General features: G+C 51.7%; 2 protein-coding genes across 49 annotated transcripts in view; one reads left to right on the top strand and one right to left on the bottom strand.

Moving 5' to 3' along the window:
• The window catches only part of ABI2 (abl interactor 2), a 109,326-nt gene extending 102,701 nt beyond the window's left edge, over positions 1 to 6,625 (top strand). For all 43 annotated transcript variants that reach the window (XM_051848284.2, XM_051848282.2, XM_051848276.2 and 40 more), the window contains one exon: positions 2,633 to 6,625. In XM_051848284.2, the coding sequence (XP_051704244.1) occupies positions 2,633 to 2,808 (176 nt within the window). In that variant the 3' untranslated portion in view covers positions 2,809 to 6,625. The remainder of the gene's footprint in view (positions 1 to 2,632) is intronic.
• The window catches only part of RAPH1 (Ras association (RalGDS/AF-6) and pleckstrin homology domains 1), a 159,865-nt gene that overhangs the window by 33,013 nt on the left and 111,189 nt on the right, over positions 1 to 15,663 (bottom strand). For 4 of the 6 annotated variants that reach the window (XM_051848255.2, XM_070070343.1, XM_070070344.1 and 1 more), the window contains one exon: positions 12,673 to 14,907. The exons of 1 other annotated variant lie outside the window; for it this stretch is intronic. In XM_051848255.2, coding sequence (XP_051704215.2) covers positions 12,961 to 14,907 — 1,947 coding nt within the window. In that variant the 3' untranslated portion in view covers positions 12,673 to 12,960. Of the gene's footprint in view, positions 1 to 12,672; positions 14,908 to 15,663 lie in introns of those variants that run through there. One more of the 6 variants, XM_070070346.1, reaches the window with a different exon arrangement.

Raw genomic sequence — 15,663 nt, 5'->3', positions numbered from 1 at the left:
TTCGCTCAGGTGCAGATCTTGATAAAGTACTGCGGCCTCGCCTCCTAGCGAAACGCGGACCTGAGCCGTGTGCCTCGAAGCTGGGGATGGGTTTGCACCGGGGCAGGGACACTGAGGGGCCAGTCGGGCCCCGCTAGTCCTTCTGTTTCTCATAACTGCACAGAGGCCGGGAGAGCGTCTCTACAGCTTTGTTTCCCTCGATGCCATTTAAATTCCTCGTGTGACTTTTATTCTGTGTGTGATGTACACGGAGAATTCAAAAGGATTTGAGAATTTTCCTCACTACTGCCAAAATCATTTTTCCAGACGGAGTAAAATCTAAGACAGATTTTACGTTTCTCCACATCAGTATTTTGAATTCTTGTGGAAAACAGCAAGATCCTCAGATTTCCTATTTACCTCTTCAGAGTTCTTTTTGAGAAAAAGTCTCAAGACTTTGATACAAAGTCCAGCCTGTTTTCTTTTTGATGAGCACTTTATTTGAAAGAATTAAATGAAGTAAACAACTAGTGTACGTTTTTCCCTGGAGTGGGGAGGGATATTCTCAACAGCTTACCTTTTAGATTAAACGAGCACTTTCAAAATAGCCATCGCTAATTTTGACTAAAAGTGCTTTGCAGTTGTTAAAGGCCTCAGCCCGGTGCCGCTTCAGATGCGGCCTCGGGGCCCTGCCCAGGGCGCTGCATTTGCCAGGATGCGGGTGCGCAGGGAGCCCCGGCACTCCCATGCCGCTCAGCTTCTCTGTTGCAGGGCCTTGTGTTCTCTTCTGAATTACTTGTTAGTGGGTTTACATTTCTCTAAACATCATAAAGTTGTCTTTTCTTTTTAAAAATGCTAGAAAATACTGGGTTGTCTGAAAATGCTAAATACTGTTAACTTGTATTCTCTTGGACTTACAGTTCAACTTGTATGTCATTTAATTACATCTAATTGTGTTTGGTAAATCTTCCTCGCTAGTTTTTTCTGGTGTCCCTAATAGATCGCTACAATGGAAAGTATTCTCTTTAAGGAAGTCATTTAATTTTTAGTAAAGCAGGCCATAAACACAAATTTTCTTTAACTAGAACAGGTTGCATATTATTCAAAGTCTCTGTTCTGGTTTCTGTTTCTCATTTATGCTTTGAAGGGTGAGGTTGTGTAAGAAGCTGACATGTTAGCAATATATGCTTTATTTATTTATTTATTTATTTATTTATTTATTTATTTATTTTTGACAGGCAGAGTGGACAGTGAGAGAGAGAGACAGAGAGAAAGGTCTTCCTTTGCCGTTGGTTCACCCTCCAATGGCCGCCGTGGCCGGCGCACCGCGCTGATCCGATGGCAGGAGCCAGGAGCCAGGTGCTTTTCCTGGTCTCCCATGGGGTGCAGGGCCCAAGCACTTGGGCCATCCTCCACTGCACTCCCTGGCCACAGCAGAGAGCTGGCCTGGAAGAGGGACAACCGGGACAGAATCTGGCGCCCCAACCGGGACTAGAACCCGGTGTGCCAGCGCCGCTAGGCGGAGGATTAGCCTAGTGAGCGTGGCGCCGGCCAATATATGCTTTTTTATTATTTATTTTATTATTATTAATTTGACAGAGTTACAGAGAGAGAGAGAGAGAGAGAGAAGTCTTCCTTCCATTGGTTCACTCCCCAAATGGCCGATCCGAAGCCAGGAGCCAGGTGCTTCTCCTGGTCTCCCATGGGGTGCAGGGCCCAAGCACTTGGGCCATCCTCCACTGCACTCCCTGGCCACAGCAGAGAGCTGGCCTGGAAGAGGGGCAACCGGGACAGAATCCGGCGCCCATATGGGATGCCGGTGCCCGCAGGTGGAGGATTAACCGAGTGAGCCACGGCGCCGGCCCCAGCAATATATGCTTTAACCATGGATAGATGGAGATGGAGGTTTCCCTGGACAGAGTTCTGGATGATACCAGAAAGGTGCAGGAGGCAGAGGGGCTGGCGTAGACTAGAACTCCACAGGGGCATCTGAGCGAGCTCTCAGGTGTCGCAGTTAAAACGAGCGGGATAAATGTGATGTTAGGAAGCAGAGATGGTCCGAGGGCGGGGTTGAAAGGCCCGGTCACCAAGTGATGGGAGCCGTGCGGATCACAGGGGAGCTCGGAGGAGTGCTGGCTTTCTTACACTTTGACACTGTTCCTGTGGACACATACAGCTGGTGACAAAATGGAGCACCTTTTGAAAGAACGTATCTACAGGTGGACTCCCCTCCTCCAAGCATCGTGGGAATTCGGTCTGTTGTCAGTCGCCTCGTAGGTGAATTCACCGCACTGTAGAATCTCAGTGCTGGAAGGCCTGCATTTTTCTTCCCCAGCGTGGAGCTGCAGCGCAAGCTCAAGTGAAGAGGTAGCCGTCTTCCTGGTTCTGAGGTCGTCTTCAAGGAGGCGCTTTCGCCTCTGTGTGGAAGGGTGAAGCTGACAACTGCCATCTGTACCGTGCAGAGCCTCCCCTCGGTAGGAAAGGGGATTGCGTGGTGTCAGACTGGGTACCAGGGAGAAAAGTGTACAAACTGTGGTCTTGTTTAGAAAGTCAGGCTGTTACAGAGATGCAGATGACAAGGAAGAACGGTTATCTGCATGTTTGGTTTTCTCTAAGAATAGTGACTTTTTATATCCTGTTTTTTCTCCCTTAGTTGTGGCAATTTATGATTACACAAAAGACAAGGAGGATGAGCTGTCCTTCCAGGAAGGAGCCATCATCTACGTCATCAAGAAGAATGACGACGGCTGGTACGAGGGCGTGATGAATGGAGTGACTGGGCTCTTCCCGGGCAACTACGTGGAGTCCATCATGCATTATTCCGAGTGACGCGCGGGGGGCTGTGCGGCCCTCGCAGGAACAGTCAGGTCTCCCCGGAGTACTCATGGCCCGGGGCGCCCCTTCCAAACAGAACGAAGGATACAAACGATAAAACGGCTTTTTTTTTTTTTTTTTTTAATCCCCGAGTATTGAAAACAAAAAAGCCAACTCTGAGCAGACGGGTCTTTCTGCAGTGATTGGTGCCACGCTGAGCTGTCGAGTGATGCGCCGTGACCGGTTCCGAGGTGGCAAAGCTGGAACCGCCTAACCGTGCAGCTGAGCACATCAGAGTGACTGATTCGGGACACTGTCTGGGATCGTTCTCAGGAATACTGGACACCCTCGATTCCTCCTCCCACAAAACCCGTGGCATTGGGTGTTCTCTGCCTGTGCTAAGGGGTTGGCTTCATGCCCAGTGGGTACTGGTGCCCGCACTTCCTTCCGCTTGGAGGAGGAGGAGGAAGTCGATACTTACACTCCCCGGTAACCATGGTTCCGTTGGCTCAGCAGCCTTGTTCCTCCTGGACACTGTAAATTCCGCATCCTCAACACCTGAGTGCGCCCAGCGAGTTGACCTTGAACGCACTTGTATCCCTTGTTCCCCAGTGTGTAGATGACAGGATGCTGCTCTGGGAGTCTGCAGACATGGCGGGGTGGGTAAGGACTGCACGGTGTGATGTACCACGCTGCCGGGAAGCAGCTGGGGTGGGGGCGGTTCCCGGGGAGGCGGTGGGAGGGTCCGAGAGCAAGCTGCTGCCTGGCCTCGAGGGCATCCCAAACCCTTGCCTGAGGTGCAGTTCTGTGGGGCCCTCCTTTTCCCTACATAGAAAGACCCTGTTCCCAGCCTCCTCCTGGCCACCCTGGGGCGCTGGGAGAGGGAGCCTCACCGTGATGGGACCCTGAGGGGCTTCTCAGCCCCAAGCCCATCTCACACTCAGAGCATCCTAGCTGGAGAGCAGCAACAGGCCTCAATGCTGACCCCCTCGCTAATTTAGAAGCAGTAACAAAAGAATTTTACTCCCATCTGTTCAGCTGTTAGGGTTCTACATGGAGTGGAGTTTGCAGGCCAGTGGCTTCCTTCGTCACACTTGCTGTCCCCTGAGTACTGGGAACCCCCGGCAAGGCACGCAGTGCAGGCAGGAACTTGAGTGCAAATGAGCAGGCAGAAGTCATGTTCTGTTGCACATCGCTGTGCAACAGACCCAGCTGTAGAGATTCCTGATCAAGACTTTGTGAAGTTATAATTAAGAAGAAAGGTAACTGGGCTTAACCATTTTGCTTCCTGATTTCCCCAGACTGGTCTTAGCTTTACTAACTTGCCTCCAGTCCACATTCCACTTCGTGCTTTTCTTGAGTCATCTTGATGTCCCTTAGTGTTCCTTCACAGTCAGTGCCGCGGGGCCTTCAACGCCATCGGACACCCAAACCAGACTGCGTGTGCATCGGGTAAACCCTGCTTAGTGCCGGCGTGCAGCTGGACAGACAGCTTTGAAATGACATCTTCCAGCTATATTTTTGAGTAGTTTCTTTGCTGAGAGCATTTTGTGGTTTAAGGTGTTTTGAAATCCAACAAGTAGCTCCCGGCTCCCCACCAGAGGAGACCCCTGTGCAGAAGCTGTAACGCGCGCACCTGCTGGACCCTTGCTGGATGGGAGTGTGCCAGATACTCGGTGAAGGCCTCTCTATATTTAACATCTGCGGTGGCAGGAGTCCACGACTTAGCCAGTATTTTCTATATTATTTGGTACTGTTGTGTGTGTGTGACTTTTGTTTAACAAATGATATTTGTTGGATTTTCTGCCCACTTTTTTTGTACAGTTCTGAATTCTATAGATTGTCTCAGAAGGATATAATGTAATGATGGGCCAGGCCTGCATTGGAGACTTTTAATGTATGTAATATTTCATAGATTGCATGCTATTAATAGTCTGTGAGGGTAATATTTCCTGTTGTGTTTCCCCCTTTATCTTCCTGTAAACTAAAAGATGGTATTAGGAATTCCAAATGAATGCAGAAAAATCTTACATGCTTTTAATAATTACAGCGAGGATGATCCAAGTCGCAGATCTGCTGAACAGCAAGCAACCATTTGTAAGGATAGAATCTGATGGGAAAAAGATTCTTCCCTCTGAAGTTCATTTAGACTGTGGTCATCTCATTATTACAATTTTTTTAAAAAGTCACTGCATAATGGTTTTTTTTTTTTTTTTGGTGTTAATATTCCAGAGTTGGTGGAGATATGAATGAAAACGCACTGTTTTTGTTTTTGACCTTATGGCCAAGACAATAAATTGGAAACAAAGTACCAGTGCATCAAAATCCAGACCTGAGAAATCCAGACTAATGTGTTTGGAATAAATACTAATCTGCTAAGACGTCTCGGTCCGTATTTTCTGTCTCTCGGCCTTTTTCCTTTCTCCCTCAGTAGCGCTTGCTGCTCTCACCTTAGGGCTGCGAAGAACTTGCTAACTCCGCTGTGTTGCTGAGTCACTGGGGATGAGCCCTTCTCATCCTCTCCTCTCCCTCCTCCGACTGTTTGGTCCCGGCGAGAGCAGCTGTTGTGTACATCTCCCCAGCACTGTGTGTAGCGTGGCTGTGCCACATAGCTGTGCTTTGTGTTGAGTAAATTGATTTTTCTGTTTGGGAGGCATCAAAATACAGTTTGCTGTGATCTTGGTTTCCACTTGAGTTTAGCAGGTGCCATTTCTGCACCTCTAGGAGCTACTTCCCCTTCTGTCACCTTCTCCTCCGTGGGCATTGCCAGGTCCTGAGGTCCACCGTTACGTGTGCAGAGGGTTTGCTGCAGGAATGGCCAGGTGACTGCCAGTCTTTGAGAAGAATGGGGCCTGTTCACGTCTGAACAACTTTGGCTAGGAACTCCCCACCCCAGTTACTTTGAATCAAAGGATTTTAAAACTAGATTTTAGCATCTCTGGTTCCGTCTCTTTTGACTGGTAAGGTTAAATGTTTTGCTTCAGATGAACAGCTGATAACAGAATTCCTGACTCAAAGCCCAGTGGGCCTCTCTGCACCACAGCTGTCTTAATTAAATGTGCTGTATTTTTCTTTGATTCTACTTGATGTCCTTAGAAATATACTTGAACCACCATGTTTCACTAAATGCCCTCTGAGTATTCAGACTCTCTAAAACTGTACTAAGTGCCACCTTAGTGAAAACAATCATTTACCCCTTCTAAAACTGTCATTAAAGACATTTTCCCATAAGGTCTGTGGAACAAAAATACAGTATTAGTTCAGCAGTGGCAGGAGCACAGCAGACAGCCTTATTTGAGAGCCTTAGTAAAGTTTTTAAGTGGAGGCATTGAGCTCATCAACCTTTAAGTTTATGCTGATCTTTGTTCCTATTTTGAGAATCTTGTAATTCTAAATGAAATTATGAATGAAATGACAGGGCCTAGCTGTGTATAAATGATCCTTGCTAAATAAGGTTTTTGTAAAAAAAAAAATTATTTTCACATTAAAATGAAACCTCTTTTGCAACTTCAGAAATCTGTGGAAAAGCAGTTTTTAATCATACTTCTGTCCATGTACCTTTTTTCTTAAGAAAATGGTTTACAAAAAAGAATGTCAACAATTGTGATCTGGCCAGTTGTGCTTTTTAGCTCCCAGAGGGAGAGCTGGTATTGAGCAAAATCCATTCATTCAGGAAAACTTGAGGGAGCAGTTGCCAGTAATGTTTCTTGTGTGTGCCATTAAACCACCTCCAGATGAGTGGGGGAACATTCACTTTTTAATTTTTTAATTGTATTTGGGATTATTGCTGTGTACTAAGAACTTGACCTAAATAAAAATCCCACAAAGTATATTCAGTTGTCTTATGAGATTATTTATCGTAAGTACCATCTAGGTGGTTTGGGATAGCATTAAAATGTTGAGCTTGCGGTAAGGATGACCTGTCACGTTTTCTCTCCTCCAGTTGCCCTAACTATGAACTGCCTTCTTCCCACTTTCCCCCAACTACATCTGAATTCTCCGTGTCAGTGTGTTCCTAACACTGAAAATGGGAGTGACAAAAGTACTGCAGATGGTCCAAGTTGTGACTGAAAGAAAACTAACAAGACTGTCCTGTTGTTGGCTCAGAGTTTTCTGGTGTTATGTCTGAGTGACTCTGGGCCCACAGCCGTGCTCCCACGAACCCCAAGAATGTTTCAGTCCCCCCTCCCCTGTCCTCTGCACCTTTATCCTTGGATGTCCTCAGCTGACAGAATCCTTTGGAATACCTGGATAATGCCATTTACATCTTAAAAAGCAAGACTAGGAGGAGTCTTAGGCAAGGGAACAGCTAGTTCAATAGCCAGTCTGCTGTTAGCCTTACTTGGCTCTCTTTGGGTTATGTTGGAATTACACATTTGGCTGAAATGCTTTGTGGATTTGTGGAGGGGGTCTAAGCCCTAATTCCATCCTCTCTTCAGTCTGTGTTTACTGCACAGACCCTTTTCCTCTGAGGCCCAAGTGCAGGCGTAGTTCTCAAAACCAGACAGGACTGGCAGCTGGTGAGAGTGATGGTTTCCATTTTGGGGAAATGGTAACATGGTTCATAGACAGAGTGGAGCACACACAGACACATACGTTGAAGCTGGCAGCCCAACACATACCGTGACTCCAGAACGCTGAAACAAAACATCCCTTTTTTGTACTACTTTTTACTAGTTGTACTTTATTTAAAGAAAATTTTAAGCTTTTATTACTTCTTAATTGCTAATATATTTAATGGCCCAAGCTCCCCAGTTTGTTGGTATAAACTAAACTATCCTTTAACAGGTTGAACACATCAAACTAGTTTATCCACCTTCACACTTAGTTTGTTCTTATTGTACAACTTATATTTTGGGTACCCCAACATGAAGCAAAACCAGGTTCTTAGTGGTGCCAATCCACACACACCATCTGAATGAGAATCTACGGTTGGTTGGTGTTGGTTTATTATCATCAATGACTGGGGAAGCTGACAAAATGCAAACATGTAACTGAAAAACAAATTTAGCTGACTGTACAACACTGCCCTAAGCCATTACAATAGTTTACTGACAGTAACTGGCAAGAGTTCACTTGGAAAATAACTTCATCCAGCAGAACATGATCAGTAGTACTGAATCTCTCATATATATCTCTCTATATATCTCTCTCTATAGCTTTGCACAATCAGGGAGCAAGGCACATAATGAAATGACAGCATATATTGATGCAGAGGAAAATAGCAACAAAGCTGAGAAAAAATTGAACCTCTTCACTGAGCTGTGCATAATCCTTTGAATAATGTCCTCTGTGTAACAGTTCAGTTTGTCTTTTTCATGCTTTAGAAAAGTATATTTCTACACTGAATCTATTTATGGCAAAGCTGGCACATCCTGGAAGTCAGTGTAAGCTTTGACTCCATTTTTTAAAGAAGTAGGGCAAGAACAGAGGCAGGGGCAACCCCAGTTAATGTGCAACTTTCCTTTAAAACAGTAAACAACGTTTTTACAACACTGAGCACAAGCTAATGGTATTTTACCTTAAATGTACATCTCTGTAAGAGTTCACTAGTGACTCAAATAGAACTTAAGTAAATTCATTTGAAACATTCCAGTTAATGCTTATTTTCTAGAAGGATTATTTACAAGAAGAAAAAAAATTCAGGAGGTGGACAGTCATGACAAGTGGCAGTTTTTGGTATCAGGTTACAATAAACTTAACGAACAAGGGACGGTTCCAGAAGGTAGGTCTGTTTCATTTCGTTGTCCCCTAAGTGCTGCAGACATGTTGTGCTGCCTGGGGAGAGGCTGAGGCTTCAGAAGCCGGGAGCCTGCGACTGGAAGCCGCCTGCTGTCAACACAGTCCCGTCTCGGGCGCTGCGCCCCCAGGCCCTTCTCCCCGTGTCTTTGGTAGAAAAGCAGCCAGACCTCATTTCAGTGATGAAACCCTCTCCTGTAGGACCGGCACTCCTTCCATTCCTATCAGGACGCTCGTCTGCCTTTGCTTTAGTAAGCACCTCAGAGTGTGAGTGAGTGTGCGTGTGCACGCGGGCGCGCGTGTGTGTGCATGTGTGTGTGATGCTGTTCCTCCAAGAGTTCAAGGCACTGGGGATTACAGCAAGGGTTTTCTCCTGGAAACGGTTTACAAGAGCAAACCAATCAGAGGTTTTGTTTTTCTCCTAATGTTACCAAGTATGTTTTGCTTATCTTTATTTGGAATTGATTCTGCAGCTAGATTTCAGGTTTCTTGTACACATAGACAAGGGCACAATAAGAACTGAGCACTTTTTATTTGCAGGATAGTCTGGGAAAAGTGTAGAAATGTTCTCACTGGATTTCAAAGTGAACATCTCAAGAGACAGTGGGATGTTTAATTTCGTTCTACCTGCAGTTCTCTTTGGATCCAGTCTCTGTGAGAGGTCACACATTCTACAGGGACAGGGATACCCTGCCTCGTTTATACAAATAATGCAAAGTGGACAAAACAAAAAGTGCCAAAAACCACCCGCAGTCTAAGGGAGTTTTGTTTTAAAGAGAGAGTCACCTTCTCATCATTCAGAGTGTGAGCCCGTGCTACTGCGAGCAGTCACCACACAGTCATCCAAGGTCACTGGGGCTTCCCTGGCCTCGCCTGGAGTAACGTCTGATTACACCAGTTACACATCTGTTAGCTCTGAGTTGATGTCAAAGTTTGGTGACATATTAATAGCAATGGGTTTCTTGTTTTAGAATTACCTTGTGTTTGTAATATAAAATTGCTTTTAGCTGAGGAGCAAGGTGGCAGTCAGATCAAACCAGCCCACACCGTTAGCTGGAATCCTGTCCAGACTAACTCCGAACCGTACACCCTGGACCGAGGCTTACTGGCAGTGTGTGTTCTCCAGAATGCTGGCGTCCGACACTTAGACCGAATACGCAGGCCCTCCTAACCTGCCTCCTAACAGCTGGCACTCTGTCAGAATCGCTGTACCCCAGTTTTGTTGGATCCACTCAGCACTGTTTGTAGGGAGAAGCAGAAGCCCAGTGGGCGGAGCACCTGGAGGCCGAGGCGTGTGCAGCACAACGGTGCAGGCGGCACTCATTCCCTAACGCAGTCTTCCTCACTGTAAACAGTTCCAGAAATGTTTAAAAGCCTCATTTACAGTTAAGTGGTTATTTGTATAAACTTCAAGTTCTGCCCAAGTGAGAATTACCACTGAAGAAAAACAGTATTTAAATTTGCTTGAATAGCCCAGTTGGTTCTACAATGAATATGGAATAGTCTAATAATTACGTTAGCACCATGAACCTGAAGTAAGCTGTTCTACTAACCAAGAACAGGTACTGCTGCCCTTCAGAGCTGATGCCAAAACTTTTAGGCATAGAGTGGGCCAATTTTCAAATTATTTATAGTAAAAATGAAGGGTGTCACTGCACTTTGTCAGCATGGCCTTGTCCCCTGTCCCCGTCTCCTTGGGCCTGAAGAAGCCCAGCAGAGTGGCAGTGAAAGAGGCTTAGCACCAGGCTCACGTGGCAGCGGGCGCTCCCACAAGCGAAGAGCGCTACGGAGCGCAGGGCTCTCCCTGAACTGCCTCCCACCAGGCTCACCACCACTGGAGAGCTGGCATCCCACACCTGAGTGCCGCTCTGGGTCCCGGCTGCTCTTCGAATCCAGCTTCCTGCTAATGCACCTGGGAGGGCAGTGGAAGATGGTCCACATCCCCGGTCCCTGCCACCAGGCGGCGAGGCCCAGAGAGAGTGCCTGGCTCTGGCTTCAGCCTGGCCCAGCATCTGGGGAGTAAACCAGTGGGTGAAGATCTCTGTCTGCCTTTCAAATAAATCAATGTTTTAAAAAAGACGAACCAAACAAAAAACCCGCATCCCAACAAACATCCAAATTAAAGAAAAACCACAAGGAAGTAACACACGAGGAGCATAATCTAACAATTTTTTTTTGGTTCAGTTTCACATTTAGTAAAAATTCAACAGCTCTTTGGAGAAACGTAAGGGGAAACAGCCGCTGCCGGCCAAGCCACTGGGCCGTGAGTGACATCGCTCCTGCCCCGCGCTCCGCGAGGCGTCACTGGTGCTCAGAAGGCCGCCAGCTCGCCCAGGAAGCCGCACAAGCCCCGGTTCAGGGTGGCTGTCGGGACTGGCACAGACAGGAAATCCCACACTAGAACAGACGCTCAGATCACCAGTGCAAGGTCAGGGGCACACAATTTCCTTTTTTCCTTCAAGGAAAGCTTAAGTTGTCACTTTCGTGCTAAAAAAATTAAGCCCCACAACCACACACTGAACTCGAAACTCAAGAGACGGCTATCTCGAGAAGAGGACTCCCTGTCGTCAGCCCCTCCCCACGACACTGGTGGTCCTCAGCTGCAGGCAGAAGACCAGGAGATCGCCGGTCACAGAGGAGCCTGGCCATCTGTACGCACAGGTCACCCATGCTGAGCGTGCGGAAATGAACAGCGCGGGCAGTGCGCGGCCACTTCCCGGGGCTGTGGGCACCAGAACTCTGCGGCCACTCGGAAAGTCAGTGCCTTCCAGAAGCAGGGCTGCCCTTCCTGCTCCACAGCCACGGCCACCTCTCGCCGGCCCTCACTCCCTGTGCACGCGGCACCACTCCCGCCTGCTCGCCCTCTGCCATCTCTGCCCCACTTCGCCGGCATCCCCCCCGCCCCCATCCTTACTCCAACAGGCACAGGTGCTCAGGACAAGACGTGCTCACTTCCAGTTGCTGGCATGGCCCTTTTGAACCTTGTTGAAGGGCAGTGCTAGGACTGCATTTTATTCCTGTCAGTTCATCATGGTAAGCCAGCAAGGCAGTGCCCTCTTCCCTCATGTACCAAGGAAAATTCATAGGGAAAAAAGCCTGGCGGCACCACACAGTCTCGTGTGCCACTGGGCACTGCTTCCGGCCCCGCGCCCCACACGGGCGTCTGTGAGGTCACTCACTGTGCTGGGACAGCCCTGCCCTGCTCCGTCAGAACACCTGGGAACCTAGACAAGTCACAACCAGGCCGCAACCGGCAAAGGTCCCAGGAGCTCTAGTGCCTGTGGACGAACTTGTCAAACTCTGCTCTCCCCCTGACAGCCCGCACTTACCCCCTTCCCTGTATGACATGCTGCAGCCCACGGCCACCCTGATGCGACTTCTGTCCAGAGCCCATTTTGTACTCATCTGTCTTACCACCCTTCCCCTTTCAGAGAGCGGTACACACAAAGGCTGGCATTTCAGGAAGTGATTTTGTTTGTCCCGACTGTGTCCTGCTGGGCATAGTCTAGGATACCCAACAGCAGCAGCCAGCTAAGGTGTGCACCGGTGACCAAGGACGCGCTGGGACGCAGCAGACCGGGGTTACTGTGTTGCACATTCTCACAGTGAATCAGAATATGGACCGTGACATGGGGCTGCTGACGCTGTGAAGCTTCGCAAAGCGGTGCTGGAAAGGAACCGAGCAGGGCTGCAGGCCTACACCACGCATGTGCTGCACCCAAAGCCCCTCCTGAGAAAGGACCCGTGCACCTGCAGCAGCTGAGTTACACCATGGGTTTGCTTGTATGCACAACCACACGCACCCTGAAAACTTCCCTCCTGCTCTGTGCACCTGTTCTGGGAAGCTGAGAGGTTCTCCTGCATTAAAGTGCCCTTCACGTTCAGTAACGAAGCGTCAGCCACATCATTCTAAGCTCCGGCGATGGGGGAAACACAGCAGCCCTACAGCTCCACCAGCCACCTGGTGGCCTCTCCGAGCGAGGAACAGCACACTGCACACCTACTCCTCGGTTACATAATCCACAACATGCACAGAGAGGCCGCGCTCGGACAGACGCTTGCAAGAGACCTTCTATGTCAGTTAGTTTTTGGTCCAATCCGTATGACAGATCAAAGAAATCATAGGACAGCACACAGAGCCCCTTTCCATGCCTCTTCAAACCAAAATACACGAAACTCGCTTTTCAGACTAGGAGAGAAAAGAAAGAAATAGACTCTCTCTCGGCGCGTGCTATATACACATATGTATACATACATACATACACACAGAATCTATTTCTAGCCATGTGTGTGCGCGCACACATCCACAGCCGGACACTACCTGAATAACATCACACCACGAGCCTCTGCACACCTGAGTCCACAGGCACGCAGTGAGCTGATTGTAGAACTGACTACGGCTACCACGGACACGGAGTCCCACGGTGGCTACCAGTCTCTCGAGAGCTTGGTGCTCTGGTCTCTCTTGGGGGGCGCGGGAGGGGGTCCCCTCCGCAGGGTCGCGTAGCCCGATATGTGGCTGCCTCCGTAGCCAGCCTTCTGTGGATCAGTCAGCAGCTCGGGGGGCGGCGGGGGCAAGGCCATGTCATCCATGGTGGCCGTGGGTTCTGCTCGGGACGCGCGGGAGGACGACAGTGAGCCGTGCCGGGTGACGGACTTCCTCTGCAGGGTCCTGTTGAGGTCGGCCAGGAAGGCGGGCTGCACGCTAAGGCTGGCCTTGGGCGAGGTGGGCACTTGGGGCAAGACCGCGGCCGTCGGGGGCGGCTCGGCGCCCTCGGCCTGCGTGAGGCGCGTGCTGTCGTTCCGCCTGGGCCGCGTGGGCGGAGGGGCCCGCTTGGCCGACGACTTGGCCCACGGCTGCGGCTGCGGCTGCGGGTTGACGACGGCCACTTTGGGCGAGGTGCTCCCCGAGAACACGGCGGGGATCTCTATCGGGGGCAGAGGCAGCTCAGTTTCGGGGGGAGGCGGCGGGAAGTCGGAGTCCGAGGGAGGGGACGGGAACTCCGCGGCCGAGTCTTTGCGCGCGCCCAGGGCCGGGGCTCTGGCGGGCGCGCCGCCCTGCTGCAGGGCCCCGGGAAGGTGCACCCCGGAGAGGTTGAGCTTCCCCGGCTTCGGGGGTGCTGCTGGAGGGCCCGGCTCCGCGGCCGAGGCGAACTTGCTGACCAGACTGTCCACTGAGGGCCGCTTGGGCTCGGGCGGCTCCGCGCCAGCGCCGGACTTAATGCTGGAGTTGCGCTGGGGGGTCGGGGGCGGCTTCTTCCCCCCGGGGCTGGAGGTCTTGCTGCTCTTCTTGCCGGGAGATCCGCTTCTGTCCGGGACGGGAGAGGCTGTGGGTGGCCCGGGTGGGGGCGGGGGCGGGGGCGGCGGCGGTGGGGCCGGGGTCTGTGGGGGCGGCGGCGGCGGCGGCGGGAACACCAGGCTGCTTTCCGGCGGGGGAGGCGGGAAGTCGGGAGAAGGGGCCGGGGCGGAGCTCGGCTGCCACTTAGGCTTTGCTTTCACTGCAGGGGGGGACTGTGGGGCTGCGGGCTTCGAGGGCTGGGGGTCCCCCGGGGGCGGGGGGAACTGGCTGGCCAGCTGCTTCACCACCGAGGGCGCGGGCGACAGTGGAGACGGAGGGGGCTTCACACAGAAGCTCTGCTGCTTGGGTAGCGTGGGAGGGGGCACCGGGCCCGGAGGGCCGGGCGGGCCGTGAAGCGCGGGGAAAGCTGGCTGCTTTTTGGCAGGGGGGACCGGCGGGGTGGGTGTAGGGGGCGCGGCCTGGGTGGCGGCGGGCGGCGCGCTGGTCTTGGCGCTGGTCGGTGGCGGGATGGTCACCTGGGGTTTGGGGGGTGCTTGAGGAGGGAGGGTCGCGGGGACGGCGGGAGCCGGTGGGGGCGTGGGAGGAGCTGCCTGAGTAACCTGTTGGACCTGATGGATCTTCAGTGGAGGCGGTGGGGGGCTGAACTGCGGGAGGGATGGGGTGCAGGGGGCCGGCTTGAGCTGGGCCATGGCCGAGCCGGGGGTTGGGGGTGGCGGAGGGGGAGGCGGTGGGGGGACAACGCCGCTGGGGGGCACCAGGACCTGAGGCTTGGCCGACTGCGAGGCTGGGGGCGGAGGCTTGAACAGGGGCCCCGAATGCTGAGCCGCGTTCTGCAGCCTCGTGATGGTGCTGTACTTGACAAACATGGTGGCGGCCGAGCCTGAAGACGACGCAGACTGGCTGGGGAGTGGGGGAGGCGGCGGGGGTGGAGGCGGTGGCGGGGGTGGCGGCGGCGGTGGGGGCGGCGGCAGAGGGGGCGAAGGCTGAGAAGCCGTGTAGGGGGTCACCATCTTGGGTTGTGGGGACGAAGGGGGCACAAGTGACGTGTAGGGCCGATTCACAGACTCCATTCTGGCCTAAAGGCGTTGGGGTGGGGGAGAGAACAAACAGAACAACAGAACCGTTACAGAGGAAGGCCTGGGTTGCGTGACCCTAAAAGGTCGGAGCACCTGGCGATCCGGAAGACAGACCGCGTGGGGAAGGCTAAGATCCGACTCCCTGCGCAGGAACCACGCAGAGAGATTCCGTTTTACCCCAAAGTATTCGCAGACTGCCTCACACTCCGAGGTCACGCGGACGTCGGGCTGTGCTCGGTGCAGGCCCGCGTGGACAGCCTCTGAGCACCGCCCCTGCTGGGCTCCGGCTGGCTAGGGAACTGTGCGGGCCCCCGGCAGGCAGGTAGGAGGAGGGGGAGAGGGCCGCGCCAGGCACCGAGATGGCTCCCGGACGCTAAGAACAGACAGCGCAGTGAGAATGCTCAGCAAGCGTGCACAGTCACACAGGGTGGAGGCGCTCAACACGCGCCGGTGGCCGGGGAGACACCCGCAGCCAACATGCACAGAAACCCAGCAAAGCCAGTAAAGGGCTGGGGCACAGTCTTCACGTTTGTTTTACTGGAAGATCCATGAAGGAATGCTCCGTAAACACTACAGCAACTGATCATGAAAGCGCACGGAAGAGGAGAGGAAACCCAGCCCGTGCGCCTCCGGTGCTGGGATGCACACGGCCGATCATGCAGGACTGTAACTCAAGCTCTTTCCAAGAGAAGGAAGGACGGACGGACCCCGGTTTAATAATTTCCAGTACATCTTTTAGGCTTTTAACAAACTTCG

Source organism: Oryctolagus cuniculus, chromosome 3 (genome assembly GCF_964237555.1).
Source record: "Oryctolagus cuniculus chromosome 3, mOryCun1.1, whole genome shotgun sequence".
In the NCBI taxonomy this organism is placed as follows: Eukaryota; Metazoa; Chordata; class Mammalia; order Lagomorpha; family Leporidae; genus Oryctolagus; species Oryctolagus cuniculus.
The sequence above is the reverse complement of the archived record's forward strand: the minus strand, read 5'-3'. Positions and strand labels throughout refer to the sequence as shown.